The sequence below is a fragment of the Phyllobates terribilis genome, unplaced genomic scaffold (genome assembly GCF_046119375.1).
Source record: "Phyllobates terribilis strain yellow unplaced genomic scaffold, ASM4611937v1 Scaffold_3__8_contigs__length_932513732, whole genome shotgun sequence".
Classification (NCBI taxonomy): domain Eukaryota; kingdom Metazoa; phylum Chordata; class Amphibia; order Anura; family Dendrobatidae; genus Phyllobates; species Phyllobates terribilis.
Window position 1 is genome coordinate 837,985,980 of NW_027362763.1, and position 19,767 is coordinate 838,005,746.

Here is a 19,767-nt window from a genome sequence, read left to right on the forward strand (position 1 = left end):
TGCATAGTTGTATCTGGCTGGACACAAAAATAGGGCGAAGCTCCACGTATTTTTTTTTTTTAATTATTTCATGAAATAATTAAGAAAAAAAGGGCTTCCCTATATTGTTGTGTCCAACCAGGTACAAATAGGCAGCTGGTGGTTGGGGGCAGCCCGTTCCTGCCTGCTGTACCTGGCTGGACACAAATATAGTGCGAAGCCCCACGTCAATTTTTTTTAAATCATTTCAGGAAATTCATGAAATAATTAAAAAAAATTGATGTGGGGCTTCGCCCTATATTTGTGTCCAGTCAGGTACAGCAGGCAGGAACGGGCTGCCCCCAACCACCAGCTGCCTATTTGTACCTAGCCGGACACAACAATATAGGGAAGCCCTTTTTTTCTTAATTATTCCATGAATTTCATGAATTAAAAAAAAAAAAACGTGGAGCTTCGCCCTATTTTTGTGTCCAGCCAGGTACAACTAGGCAGCTGGGGGCTGGAATCTGCAGCGCAGGGAGGCCCAAGCTTTCTGGGCCCCACCCGCTGCAAATTGCAGTCCGCAGCCGCCCCGGAAAATGGCGCGTTCATAGAAGCGCCATCTTCTGGCGCTGTACCCAACTCATCCAGGGCCCTGGTGCGGTGGCTCACTGGGTAATAAAGGGGTTAAGGCCAGCTTGGCATTATCAGCTGGCCCTAAGCCCGAAATTCATGGGGTCACGCCAATATTAGACATGACCACCATGAATTTCTAGTAAAGTATTTAAAAAAAACACAAACACCCAGAAAAAAGTCCTTTAATTGAAATAAACACACAATTCTTTATTGTTCTAAATTAAACCATACTTACCATCACGCCCATTCCAGCTGAAGCCAACGATCTCCTGCAATAAAAGAAAAATAATAAAGCAACCTCATCCTTACCTTTCCATGGCTCCCACGACGGCTCCAGCTCTGCTACATCGAGATGACAGGCTGGACCGCAGCAGAACGCTGCCATCCAGCCTGTCATCCCGCAGACACTGAGAAGCGCAGGCATACTTCCACTCCTCAGTGTCTGGCTGTGACGGCATCCAGATGAGCCGACAATGAACTCGGCTCACCTCATGTACGTCACTGACAGCGTGGGAGAATTCTACTGCACTCAGCGCTTCAGCGTGAGAATTTTCCCACGCTGTCAGTGACGTGCATGAGGTGAGGTCATGTCCAATGAACTCGGCGCACCTCATGCACGTCACTGACAGCGTGGGAGAATTCTCACGCTGAAGCGCTGAGTGCAGGAGAATTTTCCCACGCTGTCAGTGACGTGCATGAGGTGAGCTGAGTTCATTGGACATGACCTCGGCTCATCTGGATGCCGTCACAGCGAGACACTGAGGAGCGCAAGCATGTCTGCGCTTCTCAGTGTCTGCGGGATGACAGGCTGGATGGCAGCGTTCTGCTGCGGTCCAGCCTGTCATCTCGATGTAGCAGAGCTGAAGCTGTCCTGGGAACCATGGAAAGGTAAGGATGAGGTTGCTTTATTATTTTACTTTTATTGCAGGAGATCGTTGGCTTCAGCTGGAATGGGCGTGACTGTAAGTATGGTTTAATTTAGAACAATAAAGAATTGTGTCTTTATTTCAATTAAAGGACTTTTTTCTGGGTGTTTGTGTTTTTTTTAAATACTTTACTAGAAATTCATGGCGGTCATGTCTAATATTGGCGTGACCCCATGAATTTCGGGCTTAGGGCCAGCTGATAATGCCAAGCTGGCCTTAACCCCTTTATTACCCAATGAGCCACCGCACCAGGGCCCTGGATGAGTTGGGTACAGCGCCAGAAGATGGCGCTTCTATGAACGCGCCATTTTCCGGGGCGGCTGCGGACTGCAATTTGCAGCGGGTGGGGCCCAGAAAGCTTGGGTCTCCCTGCGCTGCAGATTCCAGCCCCCAGCTGCCTAGTTGTACCTGGCTGGACACAAAAATAGGGCGAAGCGCCACACATTTTTTTTTTTAATTATTTCATGAAATTCATGGAATAATTAAGAAAAAAAGGGCTTCCCTATATTGTTGTGTCCGGCTAGGTACAAATAGGCAGCTGGTGGTTGGGGGCAGCCCGTTCCTGCCTGCTGTACCTGGCTGGACACAAATATAGTGCGAAGCCCCACGTCAATTTTTTTTTTATTATTTCATGAAATTCATGGAATAATTAAGAAAAAAAGGGCTTCCCTATATTGTTGTGTCCGGCCAGGTACAAATAGGCAGCTGGTGGTTGGGGGCAGCCCGTTCCTGCCTGCTGTACCTGACTGGACACAAATATAGGGCGAAGCCCCACATAATTTTTTTTTAATTATTTCATGAATTTCCTGAAATAATTAAAAAAAAATTGACGTGGGGCTTCACACTATATTTGTGTCCAGCCAGGTACAGCAGGCAGGAACGGGCTGCCCCCAACCACCAGCTGCCTATTTGTACCTGGCCAGACACAACAATATAGGGAAGCCCTTTTTTTCTTAATTATTCCATGAATTTCATGAAATAATTAAAAAAAAAAAAACGTGGGGCTTCTCCCTATTTTTGTGTCCAGCCAGGTACAACTAGGCAGCTGGGGGATGGAATCTGCAGCGCAGGGAGGCCCAAGCTTTCTGCCCCCCCCCCCCCGCTGAAAATTGCAGTCCGCGGCCGCCCCGGAAAATGGCGCGTTCATAGAAGCTGGATGCTGTACCTGGCTGGCATACAAAAATATGGCGAAGCCCACGTCAAAAGTTTTGGGAAAAATTTATTAAAAAATAAATAATAATTTAGGGACTGCATCTTTATTAAGTCCTCAAATGTCATTTAGTGTTAAAATAAAGGATTTATTTTAAAAAAAAATGGCGTGGGATCCCCCATAATTTTAGTCTCTAGCGGAGGTTAAGCAGACGGCTGGGGCAGATGTTTGAAGCCTGGGAAGGGGGTAAAACCCACGGAGCTTCCCAGGCTACTAATATCAGCCCCCAGCTGAATACCTAGCCTTTACTAGCTATTAAAATGGGGGACCCCCCCCAAAAAAATGACGTGGGGTCCCCCCTATTTTAATAGCTAGCAAAGGCTAGGCAGACAGCTGGGGGCTGATATTAATAGCTCAGGAAGGGTGCCATGAATATTGGCCCCCTCCCAGGCTAGAAACACCAGCCGTCAGCCGCCCCAGAAATGGCGCATCCATAGGATGCGCCAATTCTGGCACTTAGCCTCGCTCTTCCACGCTGCCCTGGTGCGGTGGCAGGGGGTAATAGTGGTGGGGTTCATGTCAGCGCCAGCTGCCATGAAGCCCAGGTTAGTAATGATGGGTGTCTATAAGACACCCCCATTACTAACCTACAAAGTGTTAAAAAGAAAAAACACACTACACCCAGAAAAAAATAATTTATTTGAAATAAAACACCATTTTATTTAATTCTTAGTTTACTAAAAAAAAATAGTTACCTGTCCACGTTCCTGCGCTGATCTCCCATGCACAGCTGTCACATCTGGAGATGGTGACAGCTGTGCATGGCTGCTGTAAGCTCACGCTGCCGGGAACACGTCCGCTCCCGGCAGCGGGAGCCACTGACTGAGGTTACCGGAGTGCATTCAGGCAGCGCAGCTCCGGAGACCTCCTTTACGGCAGTGCTGTACCGTGGGAATTTCTCACGATACAGCAGTGCCGTAAAGCAGCTAACCGGAGCAGCGCTGCCTTAACTCTGGTGAACCCTTACGGCCCCGTCATTCTAGCGGCGGCAGCGGTTCAGAGCGGTCACATTCTATGTGGCTGCTCTGAACTGGAGATCTTCGTGGGACACTCGTGGACTGCTACGGAGGGGTAAGGATAAGGTTGTGGTTTATTATTTTATATTTTATTACAGGAGATCGATGGCTTCGGGGAATTAGGTGTCTAGGTGAGTATAGGTGTAGTTTTTTATTTTTTACTTTATTTTAGGTGACGATCGGCGGGGACAGGTAATGTATAAACTAATTTCTTTTAGGTAACCACTGGCCACCAATGACATGTATCTAACATTTATTGGGGACACAGTAGGGCAATTTATATAGCAGGATCAGGCTGATGGGAACTACTGCTCCCATCGAGCTGATCCTGCTGGCACGAGTGGACGGGGGACAGACATAGGCCGATGGGAGTAGTAGTGTCACATCGGCCTATGTCTGCCTGCACGCACAGACACCCCGCACACACACCCCGCACACACACACACCCCGCACACACACACACCCCGCACACACACACCCCGCACACACACCCCGCACACACACACACCCCGCACACACACACCCCGCACACACTAATCATGACGGGTCTGGGAGGTGAGGCTGACCTGTGCGGCCGTGGGAAAGTTCATGTGAGTTCATGCAGTCAAGCATGAACTCACATGAACCCTCTGAGGGCACCGCGGCTACTTCAAATGAACAGCTGATCGGCATCACCTGATACCTCAGCTGTTCATTTGAAATAACCGGCGGGAAAGCGCAGCACAGAACGGGAAAGCCGGCGGTGAAGTCTTTTCACTGCCGGCTTCCCCGCCCGGGTCCTTCGCTCCTTGGTGCTGCGCTCCCCGCCCGGTCCTAATTTACGATTGGGATTGGAGGTGGCGAGGGGAGCGGAGGATCGGGGTGGGAGGCTGCGGGGAAGCAGTATGGGGCTGTGTGATTGTTTAAAAGCCGGCGGCTTTTTACCGCCCGCCGGCTTTTAAACAATCAGCAGAATTCTCCCACGCTGGGATGGCATTCTGATGACAAGCTGGATCGCAGCTGAGCGCTGCCATCCAGCTTGTCATCCTTCACAGACACTGCAGAGCGCAGGCATTATGGGAACTTCCGATTCCGGTATTCGATATTATAAAAGTATCGGAATTAAGTATCGGAATTCCGATACAGTGAATATCGGCCGATACCCGATATTTCAGTATCGGAATGCTCAACACTATTGATGACAAAAGAGTCTAAATATATTCGATATGTTAGAGCCAAATTCTGATGTCACTTGTTGCTCTAAGTTTTTAATAGTTGGAGCAGAAGTGTTCAATGCGTTCCTTCCTCCTGATCACATACTCAGTGTTGTCTAGCAGGTTATTACCATGTAACATTGTATTAAAGTGCAGACATACCAATTTTAGTCAATATAATTATACTATTAAACAGTCATGTTTTAATTAGTGGCTCCGAAAATGTGAGCACACCTCTGACCTGACAGGGGTACGTCAAGAATAGCTGACAGTGTTTTGTAAATAGCATTCGGCATTCCACAAGAACTTACTATCACTGACGGAGGTATGTAGGAAGCAGAGCAATCACCGGCGTCCCCCACTCTTTATAAGATAATAAAGTATTTGCTCACTTTTACCAGTTATTTTATAGTTTACATATATTAATCTACATACATAATGTAAATGCGTGTAACACTATGCTACGACTTGCTTTGCATTTTGGGTAGTGTAACATTTACATTTAGAACTACAGTATATGATGCTGGATTAGGCTGGATTCGTACATGTAGTTTTGGATAAAACATAGGATAAAAACAAAGAGCAAATACCCTGCAGTAAGTAAGTAAATAAATACATAGTATTAGTACATGTAATTAACATGCTGTACTTAGTTGACACTATTTTGATCAAAAAAATGTAAAAGCCATCCCACCACGACAAGGTGAACCCAATCTGGATGGTCCCTAACTCTTGTAGTTTTGGGTGTAGTTTTTCTTTAGAGGAGTAGAAACCTCTCTAAACTAGCAATCCAATAGTAAAATTACTAATAAATAGTAATACAGTGAATAGTACAGATAAACCCCAATCATTAAAGACGTCACTAAGTGGTTATATCCATAACTATGAAGTAAAAAAAAACTTCCACCGATGTTCTTAAATATTATACATGATTTCAAACAAATGATAAATATATTCCTATTTTCCCACATAGGCGTATTTTGTCCGGCCATACAGAATGTTTAAAGTTAATCAATAAAAGGCGCCGCGTTTTATATTTTCTCTGTGCCTACTTAAAGTCTCTCCAAAAAATAATATTAAGACACAAACAAAAAAGTAGATCAACACTTTAGACACCTCTGGAGATCACATGAGCTCTCTATCCAGTGAACAGCGCATCACCAGTGTGGAGGGTGGGAGCCACTATAGTAACCACTGTATCTATAAGATCGATAAGAAGTAAACATTGTATAAGAAAGTGGTACACAGCAACGCTGAGATTGCGGTGCTACATTTCATAGATTTATGGCTGAAAGAAACCTGAAATACACTGCGCTTAACCGATAACCTAACATGTTACTATAGAAGAAGGCAAAAAACACATGATGCCAATATTATTTGCCCAGATATTGCAATCAAACTAGTTCCCTGAATCAACCTCCCATTTCCAGAATCAAATACTTATACTTTGTAATATTATATATTTAAAAAAAAACTAGTTCTATAATCTCTACTTTTCTGCATTTTTTTTAACAGCAAGATCGCAACTCTAAACAAACTGCACTACAACAGACAACTTGCATAAATCTTTTTGATGGAATTTGTCAGAGAATTGGTGTCACGCAACACATGTAGCTGTTTAGCCCACAAGCGGACATATCATAGGTGCAACCTGTGCGGCCGCACACGGACCCAAGAGGTAAGGGGACCCATTTATACCTCCAAAGCAGGTGTAATTTTGCATTTTTAGGAGCTCTTGGGCTGCAAAGGGCCCATATATTGTTCTTGCACAGGGACCCAAGAGGTAAGGGGACCCATTTATACCTCCAAAGCAGGTGTAATTTTGCATTTTTAGGAGCTCTTGGACTGCAAAGGGCCCATATATTGTTCTTGCACAGGAGTCCTTTTCTGTCTGTGGCCGCCAGTGGTTTAGCCGCAGCCTTTGGGAATGTTTACACTAGCTGATAGTGGATGTTTAATGATTACCAATCAGCTACATAGAAGCCAATTGGTGGTCCTTCACATAGGCCTACTGCACTTTCCATGCACACAGAACGATTGTTAATATGATCACTCTGTGCACATTGAGTATAATTTTTTTCGTCAGCACATGTCGAGGATAAAAATCATTTCCCTCATTGGACGAGTGTTTTGTTCATTTGTCGGGTGATTGGCAGTCTATTTAGACATTCCCAATAATTGACCAGTCTAAATGCACCTCTCAGCCTAAAACAGTTGTCAGTGAGTTTTCTGGTACACAAAAAATTGACTAATTTTCATCAACGTTTTTGATACTATATTCATCAGTGTTTGGGCAATGTTTAAGTTTTTACCATCAATGCTTCATTGGTGATTTTCTCATAAGAAAAAATTACTAAATTGCAAAACTTCTACTAATTTCAATGTTAATCACAGACAGCACATGGATAGCACACGGAAGCCATTCAAGCGCTGTCAGTGATTTTTATGGATCCATAGACTTGTACGGTTTATTTTGATCCATGACTTGGATCAAAAACGGACCCGCTCCGTGATTTTTCTATGGACACATGGACCACAAATAACACACGGACAAGTGTGCAGCTCCATGAATTATAATGGTTACGTGTTCTATCAGAGCAAAACAGGGACAGAAAATATAAAATGGACGTCTGAATGAGGCCTTGGTCTGTATGTTTTAGAGATAATAGCAGGCAGAAATTGAAAATTAAAGCTTTTCTCAACAATAAAAACGTTTTAACACAGTAGTTAGGCAAACACAGTATATGAAAGATAAAAGTAGAAATATTTACAGTACATATAGTTTTCCTTTCTTGTGCATCATCTCAAAAACAGCATGTGTGAACCTGGCCTGACAAGTACAGCTCAACTTTGGAGCATATCCACACAGATGATAAAATGAACACAATTAATCCACAAAACACAAATATACAGCAAAATCTGCATGTGGATCAGGCAGATTTTTCAGGAATTTTATTGCGCATATCAACCTGCACAAAGGATGAAATCTCTGGTGGAAATCCTTGGCTCGGGTTGAAATGCTGCAGATTTAACATCCATATTGCAGGTCAATTTCCAGATGTGTAAATGAGATTTGGTGAAGTTTGTGATACAATGCAGATTTCACATGCAGAATATCCAAATGGGAAATCTGCAGAATATTGAGCCAATGTGAACATGTTTTAAGTCACTTCCACATACGTAGGATGTAAATTGCAGTAGAAAACAATCTGTTGCACAGAATTTGCTGTGAAATCCATGCAAAATCCCCACATGGAGATTCTGGGTTTGCTGGGGATTTAACCCTGTGCATGGCAAAATTTGTAATCCATTGTGAAAATCTGCAGGATAAATTGATACGCTCCGGATTTAAAATCCACGCCACAAAACTACAAGGATTACCAGCAGATGTAAGTACAATACAATGATATGGCTTTACGAAACCTGTATTGAAATCCGGGGAAAAATCTGCAGACTTCAGGCCACTCTGCACACGTGAAGTGACAATTACTGAATTACTGTAAGGCTATGTTCTCACGTTGCGTTTTTGCAGCGTTTTTTTTGCGCACATTTTTAGCTGCATTGTACAGTACCAGCAAAGTCCATGAGATTTCAGAAATCTCATGCACACACTTTAGTTTTTTTCCTGACTGTTTTGTCAAGGAGCTGCGTTTTTGGAAAATGCAGCATGTTACTTTTTTCACATTTTTTCAGCGTTTTCCACCTATAGAAAGCAATGGGTAGTGCAAAAATGCCACAAAAACGCAGGAAAAAAACGCAGGTATCAGGTTTTGCTGCATTTTTGGTGCCAAAACCTGAGGAAGTTGCATCAGGTTATTTATTTATGCACTAAACTTTATTAGCATGCACAAAAGACAAATGTATCCTGACTAAGGCTATGTGCCCACGTTGCGGAAATGAAGCGGAAAATTTGCGCTTCATTTCCGCATGTCCTCTCCCGGAAAAACGCATGGGGAATTTCGCAAGCGTTTTTCGCGCGTTTTCGACATGCGGAATTGCCTTGCATTTTTTATTGCATTGCAGAGGCAATTCCGCTTGCGGAAACGCAAAATTAATTGACATGCTGCGGATTTTTGTGCGCATCAAAAACGCTGCGGAAAAATCCGCAGCATGGGCATAGACCTTGCGGATTCACATTGGGGACCATGTGGTGCGGATTACCAAGCGGTTTACAAGCGTTTCCGCTGCGGAAACTCCGCATTAAATACGCTTGTAAAACGCTACGTGGGCACATACCCTAAAACCAGTTAAAAAATACAGTAAAAACACAGCAAAAACGCCACAAAAAATCAGGAAAAAACTCATCAAAACCTGCTTTTTTGACATTGCTTCTTTACTGCCAAGAGAGCAAGTTTTGACTGCAGAAAAAAATGCAGCAAAAACGCAACGTGTAAACATAGCCTAACTCAGAATCAGTGCAAGAAAAGTAAATCAATTCTTACAATTGTATTTACAATGTTAGTGTACTTTTTATGTAGTTTATACCTGTGTGAAATGAGGAGATGCATTGTTATATGCTGTATTTCTGGACGGACTAGGTCTGCCAAACAGCTAGTAGAAGGAGATCCCCCTCTATGACGTCCATATTCTATAATAGGTCACATAAAAAGGATTGTCCTCAGACAGACAGCCACGTTAGTCATTTTACATATGTGAGAAACACAAAAACCCAGGAAGAGCATCTTCACATAAAATACAATATAATGAAACGTTCCTAAATTGTCATCTAGTGAGAAGGGTTTTCATGTTTTCAGCGGTTTATACATTATCTTATCACACTCTGGGCAAAGCACAAAAAAAAAGAAAACCCCACACATGTTCATACAACTTTACCACCAAGGTTAATTGTTATGGTGTCCTTTTGGAACAATGATATTCACCTAGCACATATACTTCAATATCTAAATGTACGTAAAAGAACAGATCTTCCCAGAAGATGAAAAATAGGTCACTCAGTCCATTCCTATTCTCAGTGTTACATGTCAGTGACAGCCAGTCTCTGCAGCCACAATTACCACCGTGGACCGCTCTGCACTTTATAATGACAGTCTAGGGGCAGACAAGCTGCAGTTTTATGTGATTCCGCTCTTATGTTTGGTGTAATCCTTGTATCCAAATGCATCGGATTTTCTTTTTTATACAATTTTATTCCAAGCCCAATGAATGTTTTATATAGGTCAGCAACTGGCAACCTGTGGTTTATTCAGCTGTCCAGCCAACACTTGTATGATTCATAGCACAGTCACTAGTGGACATCAGAGGTAACCTTCTCTGAGGTCATCAATGTTTGCAACCCCTGCACATTTCACATTTATTAGCATATACTTTTGGTCTGCTGCTCATGGACACCTGCCTTTTCGTTCCATCAAGCGTCAACCTCAGGATGACAAAGCTTTTACTACTAATCTAAACATTTTTACTATGAAGTTCTCAGACCACCAGGAAGACAGCTGCTTTCAGCAAGTACAGTATCACTTTCCTTGGTGCAACTCAGTTCACCTGTTCACAACACTCTTTTCCAGTCATTCCAAGCTTATCCTCCATTCTCCTTAGAGTCTAAGGCTTAGACCTTCATGTCAGCAAGAGTCCCCAGCAAAGAGGACTTTTCTTATGGTGCCCCCTAAGGGTATAAAGTCATATGTCTGCCTGCAGATATGGCAGAAGTTAGTAGTTATAGTACAGCTAAGTTTGTCTGCTGTAGCAGTGCAGTTTGTCAAACAAAGCAGAGCTCAGTTGGTCAGTAACCACCATCCTTTATCAGTAACCACCATCCTTTGTCATCCTTTATCAGTAACCACCATCCTTTGTCAGGTCCATAGTGTCTTCCAATGTGATGTCTAAACAAGGAAGCTGCAAATTTACAAATTTACCTCTGCTTTATTTGTACATTACACTATTATGGCAACATTATTGCAAAAGCATAACTAATAATATCAATATGATCTAACACCACAATGTAAAATCATTGGAACCATAAGAAACAAAACTACAGACATGTTTTACAATTCTGACTTCTCATTAATCATAATCTTATATCTATGACATATAACTGACTTGTCAGAAACCAGAATTTTCTGGCAGGAGAACTCAATACCCCTAGTGTTGGATTCTCAGGAGATTCTCCAGCATGAATGAAACCATGTGCCTTGTTAGGAAGATTTTATTGTGATTTGTGGATACAGTCATGCGCTGATCAATAATGACCTTAACTCATTTATCGATTTGAATAAAAATTGACATCAATGGCTAGTTTTAAGAAAAGCAACAATGCAGCTTCTCTCCTAACTGCATTGGCTGAACTGTGAGCATATGCAGGCGAGCTAAGCAAGTTGTGATGTCTCAGTGTGTACAGTCATGATGAATGGTGATGCTGAGTCACAGAAGAAATGGAAGAAATTCATCTTTCAGGTAGTCTGATCTGAGTATATAATCATCCGGTGACCCAGGAGCAGTCATGACATGGTTAAATCAATCTGGGGGACATCTGGAGTAAAATCACCCACCAGTGGCTTTACCACATACGGCAGCAACTTAATGGCAATTTACATGCTTGTGGTTTGTTTTAGAAACTCAGTTGCATAGTCCTCCTACAATGACATTTTACTGGCACATATTTATTAATATCTATATAATATTATTATTATTATTATTACTACATTCATTATTATTTATATTTTTATTATTTTATTAATGCTATTTTTACCATTATATTTCTTCTTCTTCTTCTTCTTATTGTTATTAATAAGCATAATAATAAATATGATGGTAAAAGTAACATTAATAAAATAATAAAAATAGCAATAATAATAATGAATGTAATAATAATAATAACAACAATATAATGGTAGACATAATAGTAATAATTGATCCAAGCACCCCAATACAATCATCAGTCTATATAATTTATTAACTCTCCATTACGATAGTTGCCATATGTTGGCAAGCTAGAGATTTTTGGGCAGCAGATGAGGAGTGTGGGTACCATGCTGCTTCATCAAACACACCAGTTCCTGCCAGGCATGACACTGTGCAAGTGCCCTCTACCACTTCACTCTTCCATGCATAACCCATGTAACTGAGTGGGGAAAAATTGCAAAAACCTCTAACTCCCAATTGGCAACGATGAGGTTAATGCCCCTATGTCATAGCATCCATGACAGTTCAGTGTAAGCCCAGGCACCTGGGGGGCACCAGGTCTTCAAGTTAACACTATACAGAAGGAGAACTCACCCAGTATTTCAGCCCAGTGGGAAGCAGCAGACGCCAGCAGCATGAGGCAGCCCATGAAGCACATCTGCCCCAGCAGCAGCTCTTTCCTTTTCCTGCGGGTCCTGCTCTTCCTCTGCCTGGTCTCCAGCATCCCTGGCATGGCACAGACCTGGCACTGCTCTCCCTGTGTCAGTGCAAGCATGTTCATGTCCACATCCATAAAATACTCTCAATGGATAAAATACAAGAGATCCCCTCTGCTGGGTGTAGAGAGTGCAGGGACTGTGCAATGCAGTCAAGAGAAGACTTCTTCCAACTCCAGCTCCTTGTGCTGTGCTCCTAATCCATGTTACATGCGTCTGGGCAGATCACACACAAGAGGCAGCATGATGCAGGCAGGCAGGCAGGGGAAGGACACTAGGCTGTGTGCTGCTGCCTGCTGCTGATCATGGGTAGAGAGCTGCTGCTGCTGCTGAGCACTGGATTCATTCACACTGATCCCATGGGAAGCTTGTCACATAGACACACATGCAGCTCCTACAAACAAAAGCAACTACAAGAAGAAACCTCACTGCTCAAACTTTACAGTCATCAGCACAAAAGCTTCCAATTCCTCAGTCCGCTCCACTCTCCGCCTTGTTCCTCATCCCCACCCCCTCCAAGTTTCATTTTTTTTTCTTATGCAGTTCATAGGTTGAAGTCAGATCCTCAATCACTTCTTACAATGCCTGTACAGTTCAATGATTGCAGATGCTCATAGACACAAAGAATATTCTGAATGACATTTAGGCTATGTTCACACTTGTCTGGTTTGTCATAGATGTGGGTTAGAATCTGTGGCAGGAAATTATCCTCATGTTAATGCAATGGGGCTAATCTACGCTCTTTTTGTGTGGATCCAAAGCAATAATGAACATGCCGTGGACTTTTAAATCTGCCAAGCATGGATCATTCTGCACAGATTTTTTTCTGCTGCATTAGTGTTGTGGGATCTCTAAATAAATGATGATGGCCTTAAAGGGTTATTTCAGAAATTCAATAACTTACTGATCACTGGGGGTCCGTTCACTAGGCCCCCAGCAAATCCGAGAATTGCACTCTGGATCCTGGAACAAGTTCTATGCAACCCTGTATTAAATGGAGCGGAGATGCATTCATTGACTATGGGACTGCCAGAGAAAGCAGAGTACAGCTCTTCGCTGTTTCCAGAAGTCCCATAAACAATGAATGCAATGGAGGGTGAGCATTTGTATCTCCTCTCCATTCAAAGCCTAGCTTGACAGATCTGGAATCTAGAGCCCCATTCTCTGGATCGTTGGGGTTTCCAGAGTTCAGAAACCTAAAGATCAGTAAGTTATCCCCTATACATTTCTAATAAAAACCCTTTAAGCATGACAACGCTTTCACAATTTTTGGAAACTCTTTTACCATGATTGTACTAATAGAAGTGTTCATAAGATATCCATAATGATTTTTCAAACCACTATTCATTGATGTTTGTTCTATGTAAATGGACCTAAGCATACAGGCCTGATCACTTATGACAGTAATTTTAAAGGGGTAATCCACTACTGGGACAACCCCTTCACAATCCGTATATTTGACCACAGTAAAATAACAACACTTATACTTACCTCTGATGCCATTGAGTGGTGTCGACACTGTCTCTCCCGAGGCTCGCTTGACATTGTTTCATCACGCGATCTCTCCAGTCAATCAGCGGCTGCTTCACTATTCCCGCCTTCCGATGTATCACATACATCCAGAAGAAGGGAGAGAGCAGCAGCGCTCATTTCCTCCAGATGTATTTGATTTGTCCAAAGGCGGGAAGAGGGAAGCGGCCGCTGATTGGCTGCAGGGCTCATGTAACATAACAATGTTACACGATCCCCGGGAGAGACAGTGATGGCACCACTGGAATGGAGCCGCCACCGAAGCTGAGTATAAATGTAATTATTTTACTGGGGGCAAACATTCAGATTGAGAAGGGGATGTCCCAGTAGTGGACAACCCCTTTAAACCTATGGCTTATTAGCTGCTGTGAATCTATAATTTTGCACAGACTGCCAGGTACTTTTACAACAGCCAGGAAACTGTTACAGACAATTGCTTTTAGAAAACGGCGGTGTTCAATGTACTTTAAATTGTATATGTAGCAAACGATTGCAAATGTTTGAACATTTCCATCAGCCATAATTTTTCCTATGCTGGCACTTTCAAACGTCACTTTCAAATGTAAATGTCAGAAGTGTGTATCCACTATCAATTTTTCCCAACAAGAATCAAAAGTTTTCTTAATTATTGTTGCTCTTTTTGGACCAGACAATAGTTGTTACAAGCGCCGGTAATAAACAGATCAGAGCAGTTGTTGTTATGTAAAACAGGTCTATAAAGTAAATTATCTATCATAAAATGAGTCATGATCATTTGGTGACAGTCAGGAGTTGAGATGTAAAAAAAATTCAGATAAGTTCAATTACAAAATTATCAAGTAAAATTATGAAAATTTTGATAAATTTTTCTAACAACTTATCAACTCTTGTATCCAAATTATAAAGTATGGCTATTATCATTGATGACATTGTAGGAATGCATTTTCTATCTATTTGTTGTATGAATACATTCAATTTCGGCCACCCTTTTAGGATATTTTCTATTGACACATCAGGAGATAAACTTGGTTGAACCAAAACCACTTTAGATTTCCTGTGACTTTTCCAAAAAATGCAGTATGCACGATCCTTAGTAGACGAAATCTCCGATAAACACTGTCAGGCCTGCTAAATGCTGTAGCTCATTTGTTCTAGTCACAATTGTAAGAGTAAGTGCTTGCAAATCAATGAGCGCATCGAAAACATCGAACTGCACTCAAATTACATCTGAGTGCAGTCTGATTTAAAGGGAATGACAGAATGGAGAAGATGGAAAAAAAATTTCTCCATCTTCTCCGCATCCAAGAGCATTGGATCACATCATGACTATAATTCTGCAAAGCATGAACACATCCTCAATAAAGTTAATTTATTGATTCAATTTTACTTAATTTTAGGGCGTATTGAGAAAAAATAATAAATGTGCTATCGTTGTTTGCTTTTGAAAATGTTATCAATTTTGACCTTGCCATCCAATTCATGGAGACGCTGGGGTCTCACCAGGAACTAATAGAACTATTGCCGCTTGGCTCCCATACTACCTCTATAGAGTTCCGATATTTCCTCCACTAGCACCAAGCATATTCCAAAAATGTAAATTGCGGTGCATATTGTACCCTACAACAGCATCAAATACTACCATGGAGCTTAAAGGGGTTGTCCATTACTCAGACAACACCTTGTGAATCATTTATATGGAGCCAGCGCCGTTCCAGCGGTATGAGCACTGGCTCAGCCGGGGCTCAGCAATGTCACGTGACCCCTGCAGCCAATCAGCGTTGGCTTCATTCTCCTCTCCTATGGACGTAATTGACATCCGGAGAGAGTGAGAGTGCAGCCGCAGCTCTCACTTCCCTCAGATGTCTGACTTGTCCGAAGGAGGGAAGAGGGATAGCCCCAGGAAAGTTGGTGCTGACACCGCTGGAATGGCGCTGGAATGGCACTGGCACCGGAAGTGAGTATAAGTGTTATTATTTTACCGGGGGGAAACAAGGGCATTCTGAAGGGGTAATCCTCTTAGTGGACAACACCTTTATCATTCCTCTCCAGCAGCGGCTAACACTGCAGCGTAGCACAACTTACCTCCCCTGACAAATACAACAGTATATGTTTAGAGGAGGTCAGGGTATAGCGCTGTTCACATCTGCATTGGGGACTTTGTCTCAGCTGTGAAGAAGGGGCTTGGCTTAGGAAAAATAAAAACTGAGGAAGACAACCAGCCTCCTTCTAGCATGTCAGTAAAAGGGTGAAAGCTCCATTCATAGTGCTGTAAAGAAACTTTCTAATCAATGGAACCAGCACTGAAAACAGAAAATTGTTTTAGTTATTATATTTAAAGTGTTTTTAATATACTTGAGCCTGTCCCACAGAGGATCCCGCCTTCCGCCAAGTGTCCTATCCATCTGACTGGAAAGGATACGATGGGCCTCATTTTTTATACTCCTCTGGTAAAATGAAAGCTGAGATCTGATTGCTACGGGTAAGAAAGACAGCTGTACTATAAGGCAGTCCAGAATGAGGCCCTATAAGCCTCAACCTGTGCAAATCACACAAGAGAAAGGGAATTCTATTTTTCATGGCCCACCCTGTATATGTGGGATGTTGTAGAAGAAAATGTAAAGTCAGCTAGAACTGTTAATGGCAAAGGTGTGGAAGCGAACGATTGATGGCCATGAACATCCTTGGCATACATACCAATGTAGCTCTGCTCCCATTTAATTTAAAGGAAATCTGTCGGCAGGTTTTTACTATGTAATCTGAGGATAGCATCAGGTAGGGGTTAAAATACAGAATTCAGTGATGTGTCACTTATCAAGCTGTGTGCTGTTGTTTACTTACAGTGAAGGTTTTATTACCAGGACATTATCATTGCTGTGACTGGCTGGCACGCCAGCAGTTGTCTGACCACTCCCCCTCCTGTGATAAGCAGCTCACTGTCAATATATAATGTACATACAAAGCCTGGTGTGGGCGGGGTTAGCTTTCTTAGCTCTGCTTCATGTTACACCTAAGAACGCTGATAGTGTCACAACTGCTGCACCCAGTAAACTGAGTGATACATCGCTGCAATCAGGGTCTCTTTGCCTACATCATGCTGCTCTCAGATGAGGTAGCAATAATCTGCTGACAGACTCCCTTTTTATTGCAGCTGAGCTGCAGTACTCACTGATGGCCACTCTGTACTGTAGGGAGCTGTGATGTTTCTTCTCTCTACACAGTGCTCTCCCTGTGGGACTTACTAATGGCTAATCGGTGGGGGTGCAGGATGGTGAACTCATATTGATTTTATGAATAGGTCATCAATATTGTAATCCTGGACAACCCCTTTAATCAAATCCACCAGACCATGCATTATAATGCGGAAATATATACACCATTATTCTTAATTAACCCAATGCATCCTAACAGGAGGTGACTTGCAAATCATTTGGCAAATAGACAAATCTCAAAATAAGTGAAAAATGTATTTAATCCCTTTATAGAGAATTATCCAGAGGCAAAAGGATTAATTTAATAAGACATATTGAATGCTCCAATAACAAAGAAAGATCTTCCAATAGCTGCAGAAGCTTCTGTATGGGTGTAACTATACACGTGGGTTTGCACCTGTATATTCAAGTGGCAGATGCATTAATGCAGAAAAATAAGCTCCAGTACAGAACAGGATGAGTGTCCTCATTTTCCAGCTCATAAATTACTTTGCTACATGTATAAAGAAGCCATTGTTTCATAGATGATCAACTCTATGGCTTTTCTGAATAATTTATCCCAGGAGAGTTACGGAAAGTTTTACAATAAAAGCTAATAAAACTGTTTTACTATGTATGAAGCTTTCCAGGAACAAGTGTTATCTGTGGGATTTACTGTATAATCTCAAAGTTTAATGTAAAGTGACAGCGTTTTCTTAAAAACCGAAAGCATTTATTTTCAATATGTAAGAAAAAAAATGATTAGTATAGGTATAGTATTCAGCCACATAATAGATGTGTCAGTCTTGTAGGTGTCTGATTTTTTTTAATATTCTTACAAAATGTGGTAAGAGGGGTTTTTCTATTAGACCATATGGACATCATATAGGCCAGTCCAGTAGGGGGAGTACCACGCAACTATCCAGTGGAATGGGCTCCATGCAATTGACGCACCCCTGGGCCTGTATCGCGCAGCGTTGCGCACGCGGGAGCTTACCCGGAGCCGGATCTGTTGAGGGTTGTAGTCTCGTGGCGGTGACCCGGTCCGTGCCCAGGGAGTCAGACTAAGTGGCGCTGTATTAGCGGTAGATGTTGTACGACTACGCCACCCGTTGAATGCAGCGAAGGAGCTGCCGCTGCAGGGCAGACCGCTGAGGCCGGTGGTAGGATTGTGCAGCGTGATAGTATCACCCCCAACGGGAGGGGTATGGCCTCAGGGCAGCCGACGTGGATGATGGGGGTAGCAGGAACCACTCGGAGACGGTACGGTGTAGTTCAGGGTCTTTACTGGTGACAAAGATAGACCCTCCCGGAGTACTGCTAGCGATTGGGGCCTGGTCAGTCCTTGAGCAGATGGGATCTCCCCTGGCCAGGCGGAGTTGTAGGCCTCCCAAACTAACTGTACTCTTCTGGCTACCTTGCTAGAGGCGGGTATAAGTAGCCCACGTCCCCGAGTGTACCGTGTGGTGCTCACCCGTATGGCCGGTGACTCGGGGCCTTCTAGTAGCTTCCGCTCCACGACGGCGGTGCTGGTCCCACGCGTGTGACCGTGCCTTCGGGTTTCTTGGCCAGAGGACCTGAAATCCCCTGCCGGTCGGTTTCTGCTGCTGGATAGGAGTTAGTCCCCACAGCCTCGGACTCCGGGTCCGGTGATAGCTTCTCAGTCAGGGCGAGCTCTGCAGCTCCCAGCCCCTGACTCCTTGTAGCACTGCACCCACAGAGCTCCTGGTGTTCTTTTCCTATATCTGCTTCTCTTCTCTGTCTCTACTTCTTCTCTACTCACTAACCCTGCCTCAGCCCTAGGTTTATATAGGGGAAGTTCTTCCCCTCCCAGGACTGGGCAGGAGGTGTGGCATGCACAGGATCCCTGACCAAGAGACCTCCCACCTGCTCTCAGACATAACATTGCCGTTACTCTGGAAACCAGACCCCTGGGGTGCCACATTCCCCCCTAGTGAAATTTAGTACTCCGGGACTAAACATATTTTTAAACATAACAAGGTATAAACAATAATAGTACAATAAGAAAAACATATAAAGATGGTCACGGCGTGTCCGCAACCGGGTGCAGTTTTTGAAGAAAAGCAAGGTGTCCATTTCACCAAAACAGGGAGACGTAACCAGGTAGGGGTCTCTCCTGCCCCGAGTCCTTAACAGTCTTTAGTCCATTCCTAGGTTACGCTCCAACCATGTACAAGGATTCCCGGTAAATCCACCAAGGACTCCTATAAATAACTAGAAACACATAATTATACACAAGCAACAAGAAAAACAGGTAACCACAAATAAAACAATTTATACACTTCAAATCCTCCAACGTGCGGGTAACTGGCCTCTAGTGGCCCTAGTGGACCTACGGAGCTGACTGTCTAGCCCTGAACTACAGGGTGTAGGAGCTGTCAAGGGTAAACTGGGCAGCTGTCTACCGGCTCTTTGGCTCACTAGGGGTACGGCAGGCTCACTATAAGCAGAGGGTTGATCCTCCTGTTCTGCTTGTGTGGAGTCTTCTGCCTCCTGGACCAGCTGCTCTTCCAGCTCTACCTGTTGCTCCGTAGGCACTTGGGATGCTGGTTGGAGGAACGTGAGGACGGGTACCACAACTGCACCATTGACTTGAGTCCAGGACCGAGGGAAGTCTCCGAGCACAGTACTAACCATATCTTCCCTTTCCTCTACGGGTCAATGGTCTTCTTGTTCCTCTTCAGGGTTCCGTAGCTGTTCAGGACACTTCTTCAGGTGATCCCGGGATACAATGGCTATGGTCTCCCCTCCGTCTTTA

The 19,767-nt window shown here is 43.3% G+C and overlaps 1 protein-coding gene across 1 annotated transcript in view; it reads right to left on the bottom strand.

Annotated features, from left to right (window-relative positions):
- Positions 1-12,801, bottom strand: part of SLC24A3 (solute carrier family 24 member 3) — a 428,724-nt gene extending 415,923 nt beyond the window's left edge. Inside the window, exon 1 of the mRNA XM_073672470.1 lies at positions 12,170-12,801. Within this exon, the coding sequence (XP_073528571.1) occupies positions 12,170-12,368 (199 nt within the window). The 5' untranslated portion in view covers positions 12,369-12,801. The remainder of the gene's footprint in view (positions 1-12,169) is intronic.
- Positions 12,802-19,767: the final 6,966 nt, after the last annotated feature.